The sequence below is a fragment of the Ctenocephalides felis genome, unplaced genomic scaffold, assembly GCF_003426905.1.
Source record: "Ctenocephalides felis isolate EL2017-DRISC unplaced genomic scaffold, ASM342690v1 CF-g0.4_SCAFFOLD_00845, whole genome shotgun sequence".
Lineage (NCBI taxonomy): Eukaryota > Metazoa > Arthropoda > Insecta > Siphonaptera > Pulicidae > Ctenocephalides > Ctenocephalides felis.
In genome coordinates, this window is record NW_020536999.1 from 67,353,529 (window position 1) to 67,370,935 (window position 17,407).

The following is a 17,407-nucleotide window of genomic DNA, read 5'->3' on the forward strand; positions in this document are numbered from 1 at the left end:
CTAGCATAACTGTCCTTTACACAAATTTGCAAAAGTAGTCAACGAGTATTCAAAACGTTTTTGAGACTAACATAACACGAAAAAATTAATATCTTAAAGTGCATACAATCAAATAATTGGTGCAATTAATTATTAGAGAATGTTATCAAGTGTTATGCATAAAGTGTACGTGTAATAAACGTGTATGATATTAACATTATATGTTAGTATTCAAATTTTATATTAATAGTTTTTGAAGTTATAATATTATAAATTTACTCTACATAGCCGATTGGCGTATAAATAAATAAATAAGTTAATATATATATATATATATATATATATATATATATATATTTATTTACTTATTTTCATATAAAATGACTACTGTTCCAGTTTGATTTGTGCAAAGGCGTCCGCGAATTCAAACTAAATTATCCAGAATAAAACAGGAGATCGTAGCTTTGCTAACCGTTCTACAGACTTTCTGATACAACCGATGTAACGATGTATTGATTACGCTGAAAACCCATAAACCTTATACTACATGGATTGCTAGTCGAGCTCAAAATAAGTGCTCAAACATAGAACAAACATAACTCATAATTTTGTATGAAATGATATTAATAATATTTAATAATATTTATCATAATAGGTAATTTAATTCAAATATTATCTATGATAGTTTTATTTCAATAATTGTGATATTGTAATTTTGTAAGACATGGTATTAATAATATTTTTCCTGTGAAATAAATGTAAACTAGCTGTAAGTGGAATTCTGTCTTAAGGCAATTAGGGCATCGTGCCTTAAGGCAAATTGCTGGAACTTCCCGTACCAAAAATTATTATTTTTTTAAAAACGATTAACATTTTTGAAAAAAATTTAATTAAAAAAAAATAGATTTGAGAAACTACAAATTTGACAAAAAATTACTTTTTTTTTGAAAAAAAAAATTATATGAAAAAAAAAAATTTTTTTTGAATACAAAAAATTTTTTTGAAAAAAATGTTTTCTTCATTTTGACATATTTTGGAAATTCTGAACTTTTTTTCAAAGCAATCGCACTGCTTGAACTGCATAGAGACGAAATGTCAAAGCGCGCATGTGCCGCGCCGCCGTCTAACGCATAAGCATTGGTACGGAACCCATAGAAATGTAAAAAAAAAAAATACTTATTGTTAAAATCTCTATAAAATATCTGATAATTTGATGTGCATATGTCTAATGATCATTTTTAACCGCCGAATGGCATTTTTTTTTTACTTTTTTCATTAGATCTCCGAAACCGCTAGACCTGCCTCCATGAAAATTTGATCAATTCTACATCTTGTCAATACAAGTAAAATGTTTTTTGAATTATTCAAATCGGACGCTCCGTTCTCTTAAAAACGGAGGTACCGTTCTTGGCACTTTTTGCCCCGTATCTTCGGAACAGCTAGACCTGCCTTTGCCAAAAACTAATCAGCACGTCTCCTTATCAATACGAATCGAATGTTTTTTGAATTATTCAAATCGGTTGATCCGTGTTCCCGAAATCGTCGACGAAAATTTGTATCCGCACATACATACACACACATACATACATACATACATACATACATACATACATACACACACACACACACACACACACACATACATCCATTTTTTCTAAGGTATGCCAAAATGTTCAGAAGGTTTTGAAACGTCGAGAAATGCAAAAATTTTCATTTTCGATTTTTTTGCGATTACTATAACTTACCCTACGGGAAGTTAATAAATTCGAATTCACCTGCTAAAATTGGTTTATATATTATAAGGTCCATGTTAGGCACGTAACATATGGCATATGACAATGAATTTTTTACAAAATTATCAGTCATAACAATTGCCATTAAATTATTAAAAAAAAAAACATATGAAATATGACATTAAATCAATCGGGGGAGTGCTCGGCAACGTTCGCTCAGCAAGTGACGTACAGTCCCTTCTATGTTTGAGCACTATATATAACGGAAACCATATGAGGACTAGCAGTTCATGCAGTGTAATGGAAATGTGGAAACCACATAATGGAGACAGAACATTAGGTCTTAATTAGATTTTCAACTATTTGTATGACAAAGACAATTAGAATATATTCAATTCTTTTAAAATTTAATTAGAGCCAGATTAACTTATAGGACGAGTAAAAGTCAATTTTTTTAAAAAAACATTTATGTCTAGCTTAGTTTTTAGAATATTTTATGGATTTCAAGATTGGGCAGAATTTAGGTATGAAAGTGTGGAAACAAACTTTTGAATTTCTGAATACCATATTGAATTATTATAGAGTATGAATATATATTATCTTTTAATATCATTTTGATATTTTTCTTACTATAATTATATGTATATTATAGTAAAGTAAATAATTACTGTAGAGACTATATATAATGTTTAGTTACAAAGATTTACCATTTTCTAGTTCAGCCTCGCATTCTGCACAATAACAGTTCTTATCCCCATTATGACCGTTGCGACCGTTTCGGCGCCCGTTGCCACCATTTTGATGTCCATTCCGGCTATCCTGGCGCCCATTTTGTTTATTTTGGCACTCGTCGTTGCTATTCCGATGCTCTTTGCGTCCATTTCGAAGCTCTTTGCTTCCATTTTGGTGCCCGTTAGAACGCCCGTTTGAACATCCGTTGCGATCATTTGCGCTGTTCATCCTATAGCGTCCACCATTTCTTTCATTCTTTTGCTTGCTATTTTGACTTTGTTTCCCGGAATATGAAAAATCATCACATATACATTCTTCTCCTTTAGCAATACCGGTTAGACCATTTCTGCCATTACTGCCCTTTGTACCATTATTACAATTTTTACCATTATTGCCATTAGCGCCATTATTGCCATATGTGACATTATTGATATTTGCGCCATTAGTGCCATTTTTACAATCATCATTTTTACCACCTGCACCATTTTTGCTTTTATCATCGTTCTTACCATAAGTTCCACTTTTTTCATCAACGATATTACTCTCGTCACACCCTCCTTGATTATTGTTATTTGTATTTCCAAATGACATAACTATTTCTTCATACGAACCCTCGCAAGTGCAGGTCAGATCGGGTTTTTTATTTGCACTGCTTACGTATCCATCTTCATCTGCACTCAAACAAGCACTACATTGACAAGTAAGCATCTCTTTGCCATATCCCGGTTCTGCATCTTGTTGTTCATCCTCGCATTCATCAAGTCTTTGCATGACCGCCGAACTATCTTGTATCATATTATCGCATATATTTTCACTCTCAGGTTTACCTTGATTTTGCATTTGAGAATATTGGAATTCTTCGGTATCTTGTCCTGCATCGTGTTTGTTATTTTGATCGCACTCTTCATCTTGAGTGTCAGTTTGTTGGCATTGCGATGCGGGAAACTGATCGGCAGGAGCTTGTGGCACAGGTTGCTTTTTTGGTCCACAGTAGATTTTAGTTGCTTCTGCTTCATTCATAATACAAAAGCTGCAAACGCATTTAATACAGCTTAATATTTCATCTTGTTCTTGATCTGGCACTTCTGCATTCACCTCGTTAAATTGTTGACAAGGATCTACGGCATTTTGATTATTGCTAACAAAATTCATAACTATGTTTTGTTGTTCCTCGCTCGAACAAATATTAGCCTGGCCATTTTGTTTTCCATTACTGTTAAATTGTTTGCACTGATCATTCTGATTTTGATAACCATTATTATTATTCTGAGTATTTTGCTCATTGCATAGACAAGGAGTCACTTGCATTTTATTGTTTTGGGCATTTTCTTCCGTTGTTTGATTACCTTGGTTATTATTTTGATTGTGCGCATTACGCCCGTTAAATTCAGCACATGGATCAAATAAATTACGTTTATTTTCATTGTTTTGTTGACTTGTTTTGTTACCATTAGTATGACAATTAGATTGCTGTTGATAATTCTCACTGCAGTTCGCTTTTTTGCCGTTGTTACTACCAGCGCTAAAATCGGCACAAGGATCAGAATGTCCTATATTACTACCATTTTGGGTATCATTTTGATTACTATTGTTAGAAGTATACTGTCCATTATTTTGCCCATTACAATCATTACAATCGCACGATTGTATATTTGTGCCATTTTTACCATTTTTAAGTTCATTGTGAAAATTAGCACACGGATCTAATGAATTACTTTTGTTTCCATTATTTTGTGTATAATTACTACCACTTTGTCTTTTGTTATTGGCGCCATTAAATGCACCACACGGATCGAATAAATTAATTTTTTTGTTCATTGTTTTGCATAGAATTTATGTCTTGTTGTTCTTTATTATTACCAGCATTGAATGTAGCACACGGGTCGACTGATCTTGATTTATAACCATTAGCTTGTTGTTTGCTCTGATTACCATTACAATTAGTGTTAAAATCGGATTGTTGTTGATTTTTTTGACCATTTTCGTTATTACAAATACATTTTTCATTATTTTTACCATTTGTTCCGTTAGTGTTTGAAGTATTAAAATTGACACAGGGATCGAATAAATTATTTTTATGTCCGTTGTTTTGCATAGAATTTCTACCTTGTTGTGCAAAATTATTTTTATGTCCGTTGTTTTGCATAGAATTTCTACCTTGTTGTGCCTTATTATTATCAGAATTAAATGTAGCACACGGGTCGAAAGATCCACGTTTATTGTCACTATCTTGATTTCTGTTTTGGTTACCATTACAATTAGTGTTGTTGTTGACAGGTTGTTGTTGACTTCTTTGACCATTTTCATTATTACAAATACATTCTTGATTATTCTTACCACTGTTGCCGTTACTGTTGAATGTATTAAAATTACTACACGGATCGAATAAGTTACGCTTGTCGCCATTGCTTGAAGTATTTTTTTGGTTACCATTGAAATTGGCAGAATTACCATTCGCTTTACCACATGGATCAGATTTCCCATCTTTTTGCTGATTGTCATTGCATATGCAGGTGTTTTCATTTTTATCATTATTACCGTTATTGCCACCGCCGTTTGTGTCAGACAAATATGGTTTGTTTCCATTTACTTGTTTATTTCCTTTATTATCTTCAAATTGGGTGCAAAGATTACTTTGTTGTCGGTTTTGTGGTTCTTTATCGTTATTGCAAATGCATGCATTGCCATTATCACTATCCTTGCCATTGTTATTAGAGCCGTTGAAAGCAGCACACGGGTCAAATGATTGTGGTTTAGTTATATTGGGTTGTTTATTTTGTGGACTACCATTTAAATTTACGTTACAATCCTTACTTTTAATATCATCTTGCTTACCACAAATGCAGCTGGTTTCGTTCGTATTTTTACCATTATTGGAGTTACCAAAAGTATTGTAACCTTGGTTATTTTTACCATTTGACTCAGCAGAATTATTGTTGCACTTATTTGACGGTTCAACCACTTTAGAATTTGTGGAAGTTCCATATTTGCCGCATGTACATGAAACTTCGACGTTGTTGACGACTATGTCTTGTGGACCGAAAAATGGTTGAATATTATGTATATTATCAGAACAAATATCATGGTATTTGTTCTGTGTTAAATACTGAGAATTCGCGTTACATATATACGAATTATGAAATTCGATCAATTCAGCATATGGGTCAATTTGCTTGTTTTTTCTATATTGATCTATTTTATTATGCAAATTATGCTTATTATTATATTCATGGGAAATATCATTATATTTTAATGACATTTTCATAATTGTTATTTTTTTTAATAAGACCATGATCAATCGTATCGCTTCCGATAGTGCAATCTGCACATGGGCAAGAGTCAAAAGTTCGGTTATCTTCTTGTAGGCTGCTTATTCCAGCATGAACGTCTGAAACACCAGACTCTTGCAACTTTTTCATAGTATTCATTTGAAGTTTTGGAATATCGTCTAACTTATTTGCAGTTTTACATTTTGCTGCCGTTGGTATTTCATAATATTTTGCAACATCCATGCTTTCAAGTTTGTGTTTTGTGGAAATATTGTGCGCAAAATTATTGTTAGTAAAATCATAATTTTCTGTTGTTTCGGGAGGGTTTGTAGCTAAAATACTTTGCACGTTGATCGAAAATTCTTCGTCTAGACAATTACTGCACTGACATACAGGGCAACGACAATTTCTATCGTGAGTTTGATCGGATCTAGTATCATGTCGACTTGAACTACTCTCATCATTTGCTTTTGTTTGCTTATGTATGCTGTTTGTTGCTGTATCGAAAGCACTAAAAACGTTACAGCTATATTTTTCTTGTCTGGTTTTGCCTTTTCCGCTATATGAACTTCGGCAGATTGCGCAATCACATTCATTCTTTCCATTATTTGGTGGCTGGTCACTGCCAGCTTGCAAGTGACTCATGGTCAGTTGTGTTTTCGGGCTGGAGTCTTTATCATTGTTTGCATCAGGGTCGATTTCTAAATACGGGCATTCTTTACAATAGCACGTTCCAACGCAATCACAGTTTTCAGTACTGTCATGTTTATTTTTTCTGGCTTTAGCATTTTTTTGCAAAATAGCTGCCACATCGTGCTCAAAAGCCTTCCGCATATCTTCGCGTTTGTGAGCACTGCTCGAATAGGGACATTGCTTGCAGTAACACAGTTCACAGTCGCAAGGAGCAGGGTGCTTACAGATTGTATCGGTAGTTGTTTTTCCTGATACATTTGATGACTGTTCATCTGTTGATTTGCAATTATTCGAGGAACTTGCTTCGTTGACATGCAGCTTATTTTTGGAATTGCTCAATGCAAAGCAAGTATCATAATCGCAATTAATGACGACGTCATGATCCAGCATTGTGAATTGGTACAAATCTACATCATCGCTTAATTTCAAATCTTCAGTTTTAAAGGTATTTTTCTTCAAGATATTGTTATTTAGGCACTTTTCTGATTCAGCCGTTTTGTTTGCTACGTTTTTGGCGTTTCTTTGTTGTAACAATATCAAGTTGGTCGTCACTCGAGGCCACATTTGAATCAATTTCAACATTAGATGTATATGATTTGAAAGCAAGTTGAACGTAATAACTGCAATCCGAATCGCTCACTTTGACCATTTGGTTTGATTTTTTGCTAGTGCTATCAATACTAGTTGTGGTTGAAGCAATTTTATCCAAAGCCTTGATAGTATTGCCTAAAAGATAACATGAAAAATTCAATTAATGTGAAAATTTGTCATTGGTCACAAATCTGTACATTGCTTACTATGGAATTCTTTTTAATAAGATATATGATCTTTGTGATACGCTTTTGTGTACATACGATAATTATATTTTTTTCAAAATGTTTTAACTAAATCAATAAACAAGTTTGAACTTGATAACTAAACCAATGAAATCATATGTATATCTTATATTGCAATAGTTTCAGTATAAAACTGGCCTGGATGGTGTTTGCCACATTAAATTCCTAAATTCTCACCTATTGGTTTCTCGATATAATGCTTTTTCCTCCTATGATGTTTCATTTTATCTTTATAATCGACGTCCTTGCCCATGTTGGTAATTTCTTTTAAAATATCAAGCATGTCGCTGTATACACATTCTGGACACACAGAGGATCTAACAGAACTCGATGAGCTGTCATCAGTAGCCATCGTTTCGCCTGAAGAAGAAGATGAAAAGCAACTCGTCCCACTAGATGATTCCGGATCTTTGACCAGTGAAGAAATCGGCAAGGAATTCAATGTAGTCTGCAAAGTTGTTGAGGAAGCAGTTTGCAAAGTCAGTGAATGGGATGAGGATTGGTATAGAACTAATACGTTGTCAGGAAGAACTGCGATTTTACTGCCAACATCTAGATGTAGTACAATAAATTAAACATTCGCATTTGCATTTGTCAGTAGTTACAAAGACAATTTATTTCTTACCCGCTGTAAATATTTTTTCAAAAGATGGTGTAATCATAGTGACGTCTTCTCCAGCATCAGAACAACTTTCTAAGTCATCGGTAGTGCGCGAAGAACGGCGTGAACGTATATCATTTTCATCTTTTTCATGTTTAGTATCAGTTTTTACTTTACCAGATTTTATTTCTTTCTTATTATCATTATTGGCACTTTTATTATTATTATGCGATTCGGTTGACGATTTTATTGTGCTGTTCTCCTTAGACTTCTGGGTCAAGTTACTCGTCCCAAGCCCGTGGGATAAGGCGTGTTTGAACATTTGTGATTTTACGTTCTTCAATTGCACTAAAAATAAATAATCAAATAAATCATTTATAAACATAAAAATATTATTTGATAGCACTGTATGATACAAAAACATGGAGTATAAATAAGGATGATAAAATTCTATTGAAGAGATTGAACACGAGGTGCTGTAAAAAGAACTAAGAAAATGAAAAAAGGAACTCAAAAGAGTCTAAATAAAACAAGTCGCAAATCATTTACCATTTAATAAAATAAAATTGAAGTTTCCAAGATAGAATTGAACCAGAAGTTTTTCTTATAATTGCATGACAATATATATTTGGGCTTTGACTTTTATATTGTTTTTTTACACAGAGCTAAAATAAACTTTGTTCTTTGTCGGATTTTGAGACAATGTAAATTATGTGTCCAATTCAGCTAGAGCTTTTTTGATTATTATAAACTACAAAGATGTAAAACCTCTGCACGTCGGAAGTTACAAAACAGTTGCAAAACCTCTGCAAGTCGGAAGTTATAAAAAAGTTGCATGTTTAGATGGTATCCAAAATACCCTTCTCGATATGCTTAAAATCAGTGCAGTTTTGCCAATTGACCATTTAAAAAAAATCTATCTTACTAACAAAAAAATATGGATTTATTAAAAGTATAAGTTTGTATTCAACGTACGGATGTCAGCTTACCTTGATAATCGAACAATTATATTTATATTATTGAACCGTTGACAAATTTACTAAAACAGACGGTGTCACAAGTACATTCATCCCAACAATCCTGAAAATGAAATCATATGAAATACTTAGTAAATTTTATTTAAAAAAAAACGATAACTCTTGAGTGAGAAGTCCTGGAGCGTTGATTGTTTTTAATATGGACTCACTGATTCTATTTCCTCGTCGGGAAATTGAATTGGTTCTTGTTGTCCCTTTCTCGGGGTCTCCAGCACAAAATTTCACAGCGCGCGTTCGAACCGGGCGGAGTGTCCAGTACGTACAGCGGCAAGCATTGCCCGTCGCAGGGTTTCTCGCCGGTCGCGCACTAGGAACAAAATTATAGAGAAAACTGACTCGGCAAACGTTGTTATGCTATAGAAAATATTTCTAGTATGTATAAAATGCTTAGTGTAAAAATATTTAAATGGCTAACAAAAATATATGAATAGTTTATCAAACCACATATAAATGTTTCTGGGTCTTATTGATTAGTGTTTGAAAGAGCCAACTTAATCTGAAACTGTTTCTATTTAAATTTAATAAGCATTTTGATATATTATCACTGCGCTTTTCATTCATTCATTAATTTTTGAATTACGAAGCGAAATACTAACATTCTTTTTTAAATTATATTATTATGTGGCATGACCAGCGAATTGGCTGAGATTAAAAATAAATGAGAGTAAAAAATTTTACAGGTTTACCACAAATTTGTATGGTACATAGTTTCTCATCAGGAGATTTAAGGTCAAGAAAATATGAATTAGAATTAAAAAAACACTCACTGACTGAAAGCGTGACGATAAATCATTCTATTACTAGAATGGCTATTATAAAGTAGAATTGTGGAAGGAGGTTGAAAATTTAGAGTTATATGCATTAGTTCCGCATTATGAAAATTAAAATTAAAAGAAAATCAATTCCAAGATTAAAAAAAAGTTAGGGGTGGACAACCCTTGATAAAAATAAATAGTGTTTTTTGTTAACAATATGATAAAATGAATAACGCTGAATTTTGGATAATATCATATTTATGTATGGTGATCAATTTAGTTATTTATGCTTAATGACGATTTTATTATTCATTTTGAAAAATAAAATAAGAATGGTGGTGTCGGTTCAAAAAGTCTGTGTTTTGTTCATGTCAAATAATGTCTAGTGAATTCACAGCAAATGAATCTGCAAAACTACAAAAATTCATTAGCACAATACAAAACACATAAAATTCACGGTATCGGTATCTAATTTTTAAGACTTTTTTACCGGTGCAAGACCACTCCTCATTGCATGTTCAACATTTTTATTAGCCTTGGTCATGGCGTGAGCGACTTCTCTGTTTGCCTTCTCCAGAGCGATCATGACATCCCTGTTAGCTTTGTTGAGGGCATTTTGAACATGTTGCCTGAAGTCAGCCTCGCCCTGGACACAAGGACCTTTACCTTTGCACTTTGGTGAGGTGTCGATTGCAACATCGATTTCTACAGGCCCCGTGTCTTCCTCTGGTTCTGTTTAGTGGATTAATTTATATATATATATATATATATATATATATATATATAATATGTTGAAAATGTTTAAATTTGATGTTGAAATGTATGATAGATTTCTTGGAGGGCGTAACATCAAGTAAAAAAGTAAAGTAAAGATTTTTTCAAAACATCTTTATTTATCCATACGTTTCGACGTAAAATTCTACGTGGTTCTACAATTTAAAAAACAGAAAGTAACGTTACAATTTGAATATACATAAGCAATAGTAACAGAAAAAGTTTTAACTAAAGAGAATTGCAAAAAACATTACTTACTTGAATTATTTATATTATCACTAACACATATAATATAACTTGTAAAATTAATAATTATAGGCAAGCACTAACTGTCAGTAATTTCTTTTTTTAAAAAAGAATAAAAGATAAAAAGTGATTAATAAATAAAATATTATACGTAATACACTTGCATCCGAGGCCAGTGCCTAACAGAATAATATGTTTGTAAGTATCCTAGATGTGAAGTCAAAATTTTAGAAAAAACAAACACGTATGCTGGCTTTTGACCGAACGTCTTGGCGCGCTAAGCAAGTGTGTGTGATTGTGTTGTGCAACCGTGGTGTTAGGTATTCGATATGAATTGGGAAACATTATTTAGAACAAATTGGTAATTTTCGCAAATGAAGCTAGTGTCTGTGCGTTTATTTAAACAATTATTTCTGTTCAAGAAAATATAGGCCGATTCTGAAAAGCGCCTTTGTGAGACTTTCGATTCGTGATGAAGAACCTTTGCGTCATAAAAATTGAAAGTATGGTTATTTAGTTTTAAATGTTCTGTGATCATTGTTTGCCCTTGATTTTTGTTTTTTGAATTATTATCGAAACAACACGATAATAATTCAAAAAACAAAAATCAAGGGCAAACAATGATCACAGAACATTTAAAACTAAATAACCATACTTTCAATTTTTATGACGCAAAGGTTCTTCATCACGAATCGAAAGTCTCACAAAGGCGCTTTTTCAGAATCGGCCTATATTTTCTTGAACAGAAATAATTGTTTAAATAAACGCACAGACACTAGCTTCATTTGCGAAAATTACCAATTTGTTCTAAATAATGTTTCCCATTCATATCGAATACCTAACACCACGGTTGCACAACACAATCACACACACTTGCTTAGCGCGCCAAGACGTTCGGTCAAAAGCCAGCATACGTGTTTGTTTTTTCTAAATTTTGACTTCACATCTAGGATACTTACAAACATATATTCTGTTAGGCACTGGCCTCGGATGCAAGTGTATTACGTATAATATTTCATTTATTAATCACTTTTATCTTTATTCTTTTTATTAAAAAAAGAAATTACTGACAGTTAGTGCTTGTCTATAATATTAATTTTACAAGTTATATTAATATGTGTTAGTGATAATATAAATAATTCAAGTAAGTAATGTTTTTTGCAATTCTCTTTAGTTAAAACTTTTTCTGTTACTATTGCTTATGTATATTCAAATTGTAACGTTACTTTCTGTTTTTTAAATTGTAGAACCACTGAAAATGACGTAGAATTTTACGTCGAAACGTATGGATAAATAAAGATGTTTTGAAAAAATCTTTACTTTACTTTTTTTACTTGATGTTACGCCCTCCAAGAAATCTATCATATATATATATATATATATATATATATATATGTTTTATATGAAATGCAATCAATCTTCTCTTGAAACAAGTTGAAAAGCCTATTTCGAAGTTGTTTATATATCAAGTATAATTTTATTAGATTATCTCTATAATGTCTTTTAGTAAAACTAGACTTACCACAAGTACAAACTGCTTCTGCAGCAGGTTCTTCCGTGGATTCTTCCTCAATTGACATTTCTACTTCTTCTTCAATCGTTATACTGTGTTCTATGCTCATCATAATCGATGCCTTAAAAATATAAAAGAATTTAATTTGTTTTCAAGTTTTGATACATTTTGGGTCATAGTATAACTCAAATAATTCAGTTCAATTTAGTTAACAAATATTTCTATGCATAATGATTCTCTACATCATAAGTTTTAAACTTGTATAATGCTTTGAAAAATATATCCAATGTGATATACGGTGTTTTACCTCTTCTTCATACCCTTCCTCAGATTCAGCAACCTCTTCTATCTCCTCTTTCGCTTCTTCTTCTTCTTGGACTTCTTCGGCCTCTTCAGGTTCTGCTTCTCCTTCCACTTCAGCTTCTTCTTCTAATTCCTCTGCAGTTGCCTCTTCTGCTTCGACTTCCGCCTCTTCTGCTTCGACTTCCGCCTCTTCTGCTTCGACTTCCGCCTCTTCTGCTTCGACTTCTGCCTCTTCAGCTTCGACTTCTGCCTCTTCCGCTTCGATTCCTGCTTCCTCGGCTTCGGTCTCGACTTCAACTTCACCTTCTGCTTCTGCTTCAGTTTCTATTTCAGCTTCAGCTTCTATTTCTGCCTCGGCTTCAACTTCAGCTTCAGCCTCTATTTTGGATTCAATTGAAGCCTCTTCCTCAATGACATCTTTCCATTCTGGTTCTTCCTCTTCTTCCACTTCCAAAACTTCTAAAAATTCCTCTTCAGCTGGTTGTTCTGCTACACTTTCTTCTTCAAGAATAATTTCTTCAGCCACTGTTTCTTCTGGAATAGCTTCAATTGTTGCCTCGGATTCTGCTTCCTCTACATACTTCTCCTCTTCTTCAATTTCCGGCGGTTCTTCCATTATTTCTGCTGGTTCTGAAATTTCTTCTTCCATGTGTTCTGGCTCTGCCATAATTTCAGCTTCATCAGCTATAGATTCAATTTCTGGCTCTTCGGGTATTGATTCAGCTATGGATTCTATTATAGTTCCTTCTTCTTCGAGTATAGATTCTTCCATTATCGTTTCCGCTTCTTCAAATATGGACTCGGCTTCAGGCTCCTCAGCCAAGGATTCCCCAATTACAGTTTCTGCTTCTTCGCAAACGCTTTCTATTTCGGCTTCAGCTTCTTCGATTGCCTCTGCTTCCGCTTCCCAGATTTTTTCCTCGCCAGCTATACTTTCGATTTCATACCTTCTTTGTTCCAAAATCATTTCGGCATATTCTACAAAAAAAATCAATAATTATAAAATATGATTTGTGTCATAAATTAGAAAGTACAAATGTTATTGCACAACATCTCACTTTATTAAACTAGGTTTATTATAAAATAATTTAGAAGAGCACTAATTAAAAAAAACTTGACAGTGCAAGATACAGTGTTATGTAATAAATAAGGAAATAAATATATAAATAAATTATAAAATCTTCCTAATAAATAATTGTGACAAAAATTCTGATCTTATTGAAAATGTACAGAACAAAAGCTATTCTAACATTTATGTTTCTGTAGGGGCACCTTCTTGTTCGCCCTCCACCGACACCTCCGTCGGCGGCGGTGGTGGTGGTGGCATCGGTGCTGGTTCCTCGACCTCTGCTGGTTGTTCGACCTGCATCTCTGTGGGCGGCGGAGGCGGTGGAGGAGGTGGCGGTGGTGCACCCGATTTTACAACAGTGGCTTCACACGGAGGAGGTGATAGTTGCACTGCAGCTTCGGCTGTTTCGGGAACCGTAACTGAGCATAAGCACTCATCAACAGTCTCCACGAGTTTCTTCACGTTCTTTACGACACATTTGAGTTCGGGCGCGACGGTGTCATTACAGTAACTGCATCGCTAATAATATATTATTAGAAATTTATAGACTTATTCATAAAACTGTTTAATGCATTGATTCATACATGCATGAATGGGTAAATTACGACAATATGTGAAATATGATTTGTATAGGCTAAATAAGAAATATTTATTTACCTCTACATTATGCAACGCTTCAGTCAGTCTTGCTGCCATGCCAAGCAAATTGCAAGCTCTTGCCTGCGCTTTTTCCGATCTACCACTTGGTCCAGCAGCTCCACTTGCGGGTGTCATATCCAGCATTCCACCGCATCCTTTTTCGCACATTATTTCGTTCATGTTTTTCAACAAAACATCTTCATTTTGTTTCTGTGCCGTTAGTTTCTCATCCAAATGATCCCTTTTTGCAGTCAGCTTATCGCAATTACAAAGCAACTCTCTATTAACAGCTTTGAGTTCGCCTCGTTTTTTAGAAATTTGGTCACATTTACTTTTCATATCATTTAATTCCCGAGTACGCTCACAAGCACAATCTTCAAAATTTTTAGATAAATCTTTGATTTGCTCCTCAATTTGCCTGCACTTCTTACGAGCCATTTGCAACTTTTCGGCCATTATCCCATCGCATTCTTTGCGGAGTTTGTCGCATTCGCATTGCAATTTTTTAATTTCAGATTCATTCCTTACATTGGCTTGTACCAGTCCCTGGTTTTGCTCACACAGACATTTAATTTTTTCTTTCATTTTGTCCTCTGGCCCAGATTTCACTTTTGTTTTTTTCTGACCCTTTTCCGCGCATACCGGTGGTACTGGACAAATTGTTTCTTTAGATTTTGACTTTTTAGACTGTTTAACAGGATGTCCCAAGGTTTTTATAAAAGCATTCTCACCTTTTTCTATCAATAAGGCTGCTCTTTCAAATGTTTCCATGTACTTTTTTTCTTGTGCCTGCAGATCTTTGATACGTCTTTTCCTGGCTTTCTCTTCCATTGCCAAGTTTTGAAACTCGACCATTTCAACTATTTCTTGAGAAGTCATATTATGTACGTCAAATTCTTTATTACAAATATCCTTAACTGGGCATATATCTGAATCAGTTTCAGGTATATCTAAGCAGGGCATATTGTCCTTGTTCATGAGACAAGTATTCTTGTTCCTGGCAGCTTTTTTTATGCACTGTAAAGGTACAGGAGGTTTCTGCCGCTGTTTTTCGGCCAAAATTCTGAACATATTTGCGCACATCATCTCGGGCATTTTGCATTCGAGTTGATTTAGTCTTTCATTAAGCTTTTCTTCGAGACGCTTATTTTGAATCCGACGGGTTTCGTATTTGTTGATAAGACGGGTAAAGAAAGTCCCGGCTGGTGCTTCCCCATGATCGCTGAAAATAGAAGGAATGAATTTATATGATTGTTCACGCTATACATAATAAGCCTCAAAAGCAATTGAATATTATTTGTTTTATGGCATTAAGACCAATAAACAAACCACGTTGCATATTATGGATTATAATTTTCTATGACGTCAACAAATTTGTAGAATTAGTTTATTTTACGATCTGTCAAATAAAATAAACTTAATTTAACCTTTTCAAGCATTGATTTGCTGTCGCTAATTTGCATTTACTGGCTGACATGTTGGCTTGTGTCATATTTTCTTTTCCCTCTCCTGACATGTCGCTCTTTCCTGTACATGAACAGGTGGTATCATCGCCTCCAGCATCTTCCTTTCTCTTCCTGCATGACGAGCCTCCTGAAGATTTGTCACTAGAAGAAATTTCAATAACCAATGTACAATATAGAAAAATAAAACAAAAAAAGGTCCCAGAGAACAACAGCTTGCAATTTATAAAAATAATACTTCATAAAAAACACAAGCATATTATTTAAACTGTATGTTCATCACAGAATATTCCTATAATTTCTCACCTAAAATATAAATGAAATTCTCGTGACATGATGTTCGTTCCAATACTTGCAATAATCGAGATCAGCATGACTGCGAGTCGGTCAACATTTATTTTTTCATACGCTTAAGTGGTAAGGTTTGGCCACCCTTACCCTTACGATTTGTTTCTTAGTTTCTTAACCATATTTTATTTGTTTATAATTCATAATTAAAAACATATACAACCTTAAATTTTCACCATCTTGCCACAAACCCCTATTCCGTAAAAGTCATTTTAGTAATCGATAAATATTTCCTGCGTGAAGTCAATGAATGATTTTGACTTAATTTTATTTAAGTTTTTTTTGGGTTTATGAGAAAGTAAATTTCACTTAAAAACAAAGGTTGCACAAACACTAACACTTTATAAATTTAAAGGTCAATTTTCTTTGTTTTAATTTTTTTTAAAGCAGACTTGAAAAACTTGAAATGACTGTTAATATGTCCGAAAAATATTCATATAAGGCATGTATTCCAATGGGAATGCAGTAAATCATTCATTTAATGTGTGTTAGTTGCTCCTTTCACCTATATACTACAAACTTCTACCTTGAAAATCAGTTATCAGTTAAAGAATATCTTTTATCACTAAACAACATTTTCCGGGTCAGCTAGTATATATATATATATATATATATATATATAATATACATTATTATTATTTACCTTTAACGAACGAGCGCTTTTGTAGAACTATGACTGTAAGTCGACGGATATTTTCGAAATTAAGTGCTTAATTTCCAGAGCTGATATCAATAGAATAAAATTCCGCTAATATTGCTTGTTGACCAATATTCAAATTTATTTTCTATCGGCATTGTGCCCTTATTAAAAATTATAGAGAAAAGCCAAAATACTTCTTGTTACGTCATGTCACGTGCATGACGGCGTTCGATTTTTTTCAATATTTACAATGTCGCGAGTATAGTGACATTCGTTCGTTAAGGGTTAATATTATTATTATTAACAATTATTAGTTCTTACGTATCGCTCTTGATGCTCTTATCGCTCTTGCAGCTCTTACAACTCTTGCTGCTCTGCTTGCTGCTGCTCTTGCCGCTGGAGCAGACATTGCTCTTGCTGCTCTTACTGCACGCCGTTGACCCTCTCTTGCTGCTGGTCGCAGCAGTTGTGGTCGTAGATGTCGTAAAAGTGGTCGTAGTGTGATGATCCGTGCATTCCGTCGTGTCGGTGTCGGTCATTTTGTTGCTTTATTTCGTGACTCAGTCGGACAGTTTCATTTTTTAAAGATAAATTTTATTGTGAAGTACTGTTATATAGATTTCATGTGGGTGTATTTGGTGAAAAAACGAACAATTTTGTGAGGTGGTTATGACCTTACACTTTTTTGAAAAAGCGTCAACGAGTGATTGGAATTTTGTTTTTTTTAGAATGTTCTGACGTTGGAGTTGACATTTGAGAACTGACATATGTGATCAT

At 33.7% G+C, this 17,407-nt stretch overlaps 1 protein-coding gene across 1 annotated transcript; it reads right to left on the reverse strand.

Moving 5' to 3' along the window:
* Positions 1 to 8,854: 8,854 nt before the first annotated feature.
* Positions 8,855 to 17,169, reverse strand: LOC113387617 (axoneme-associated protein mst101(2)-like). Its single transcript, XM_026624971.1, has 8 exons — positions 16,952 to 17,169; positions 15,607 to 15,786; positions 14,198 to 15,401; positions 13,744 to 14,059; positions 12,476 to 13,449; positions 12,178 to 12,289; positions 10,126 to 10,367; positions 8,855 to 8,923 (listed from the first exon to the last, which is right to left on the reverse strand). The coding sequence occupies exons 1-8, from the start codon at positions 17,167 to 17,169 to the stop codon at positions 8,855 to 8,857; spliced, it is 3,315 nt and encodes a 1,104-aa protein (XP_026480756.1).
* Positions 17,170 to 17,407: the final 238 nt, after the last annotated feature.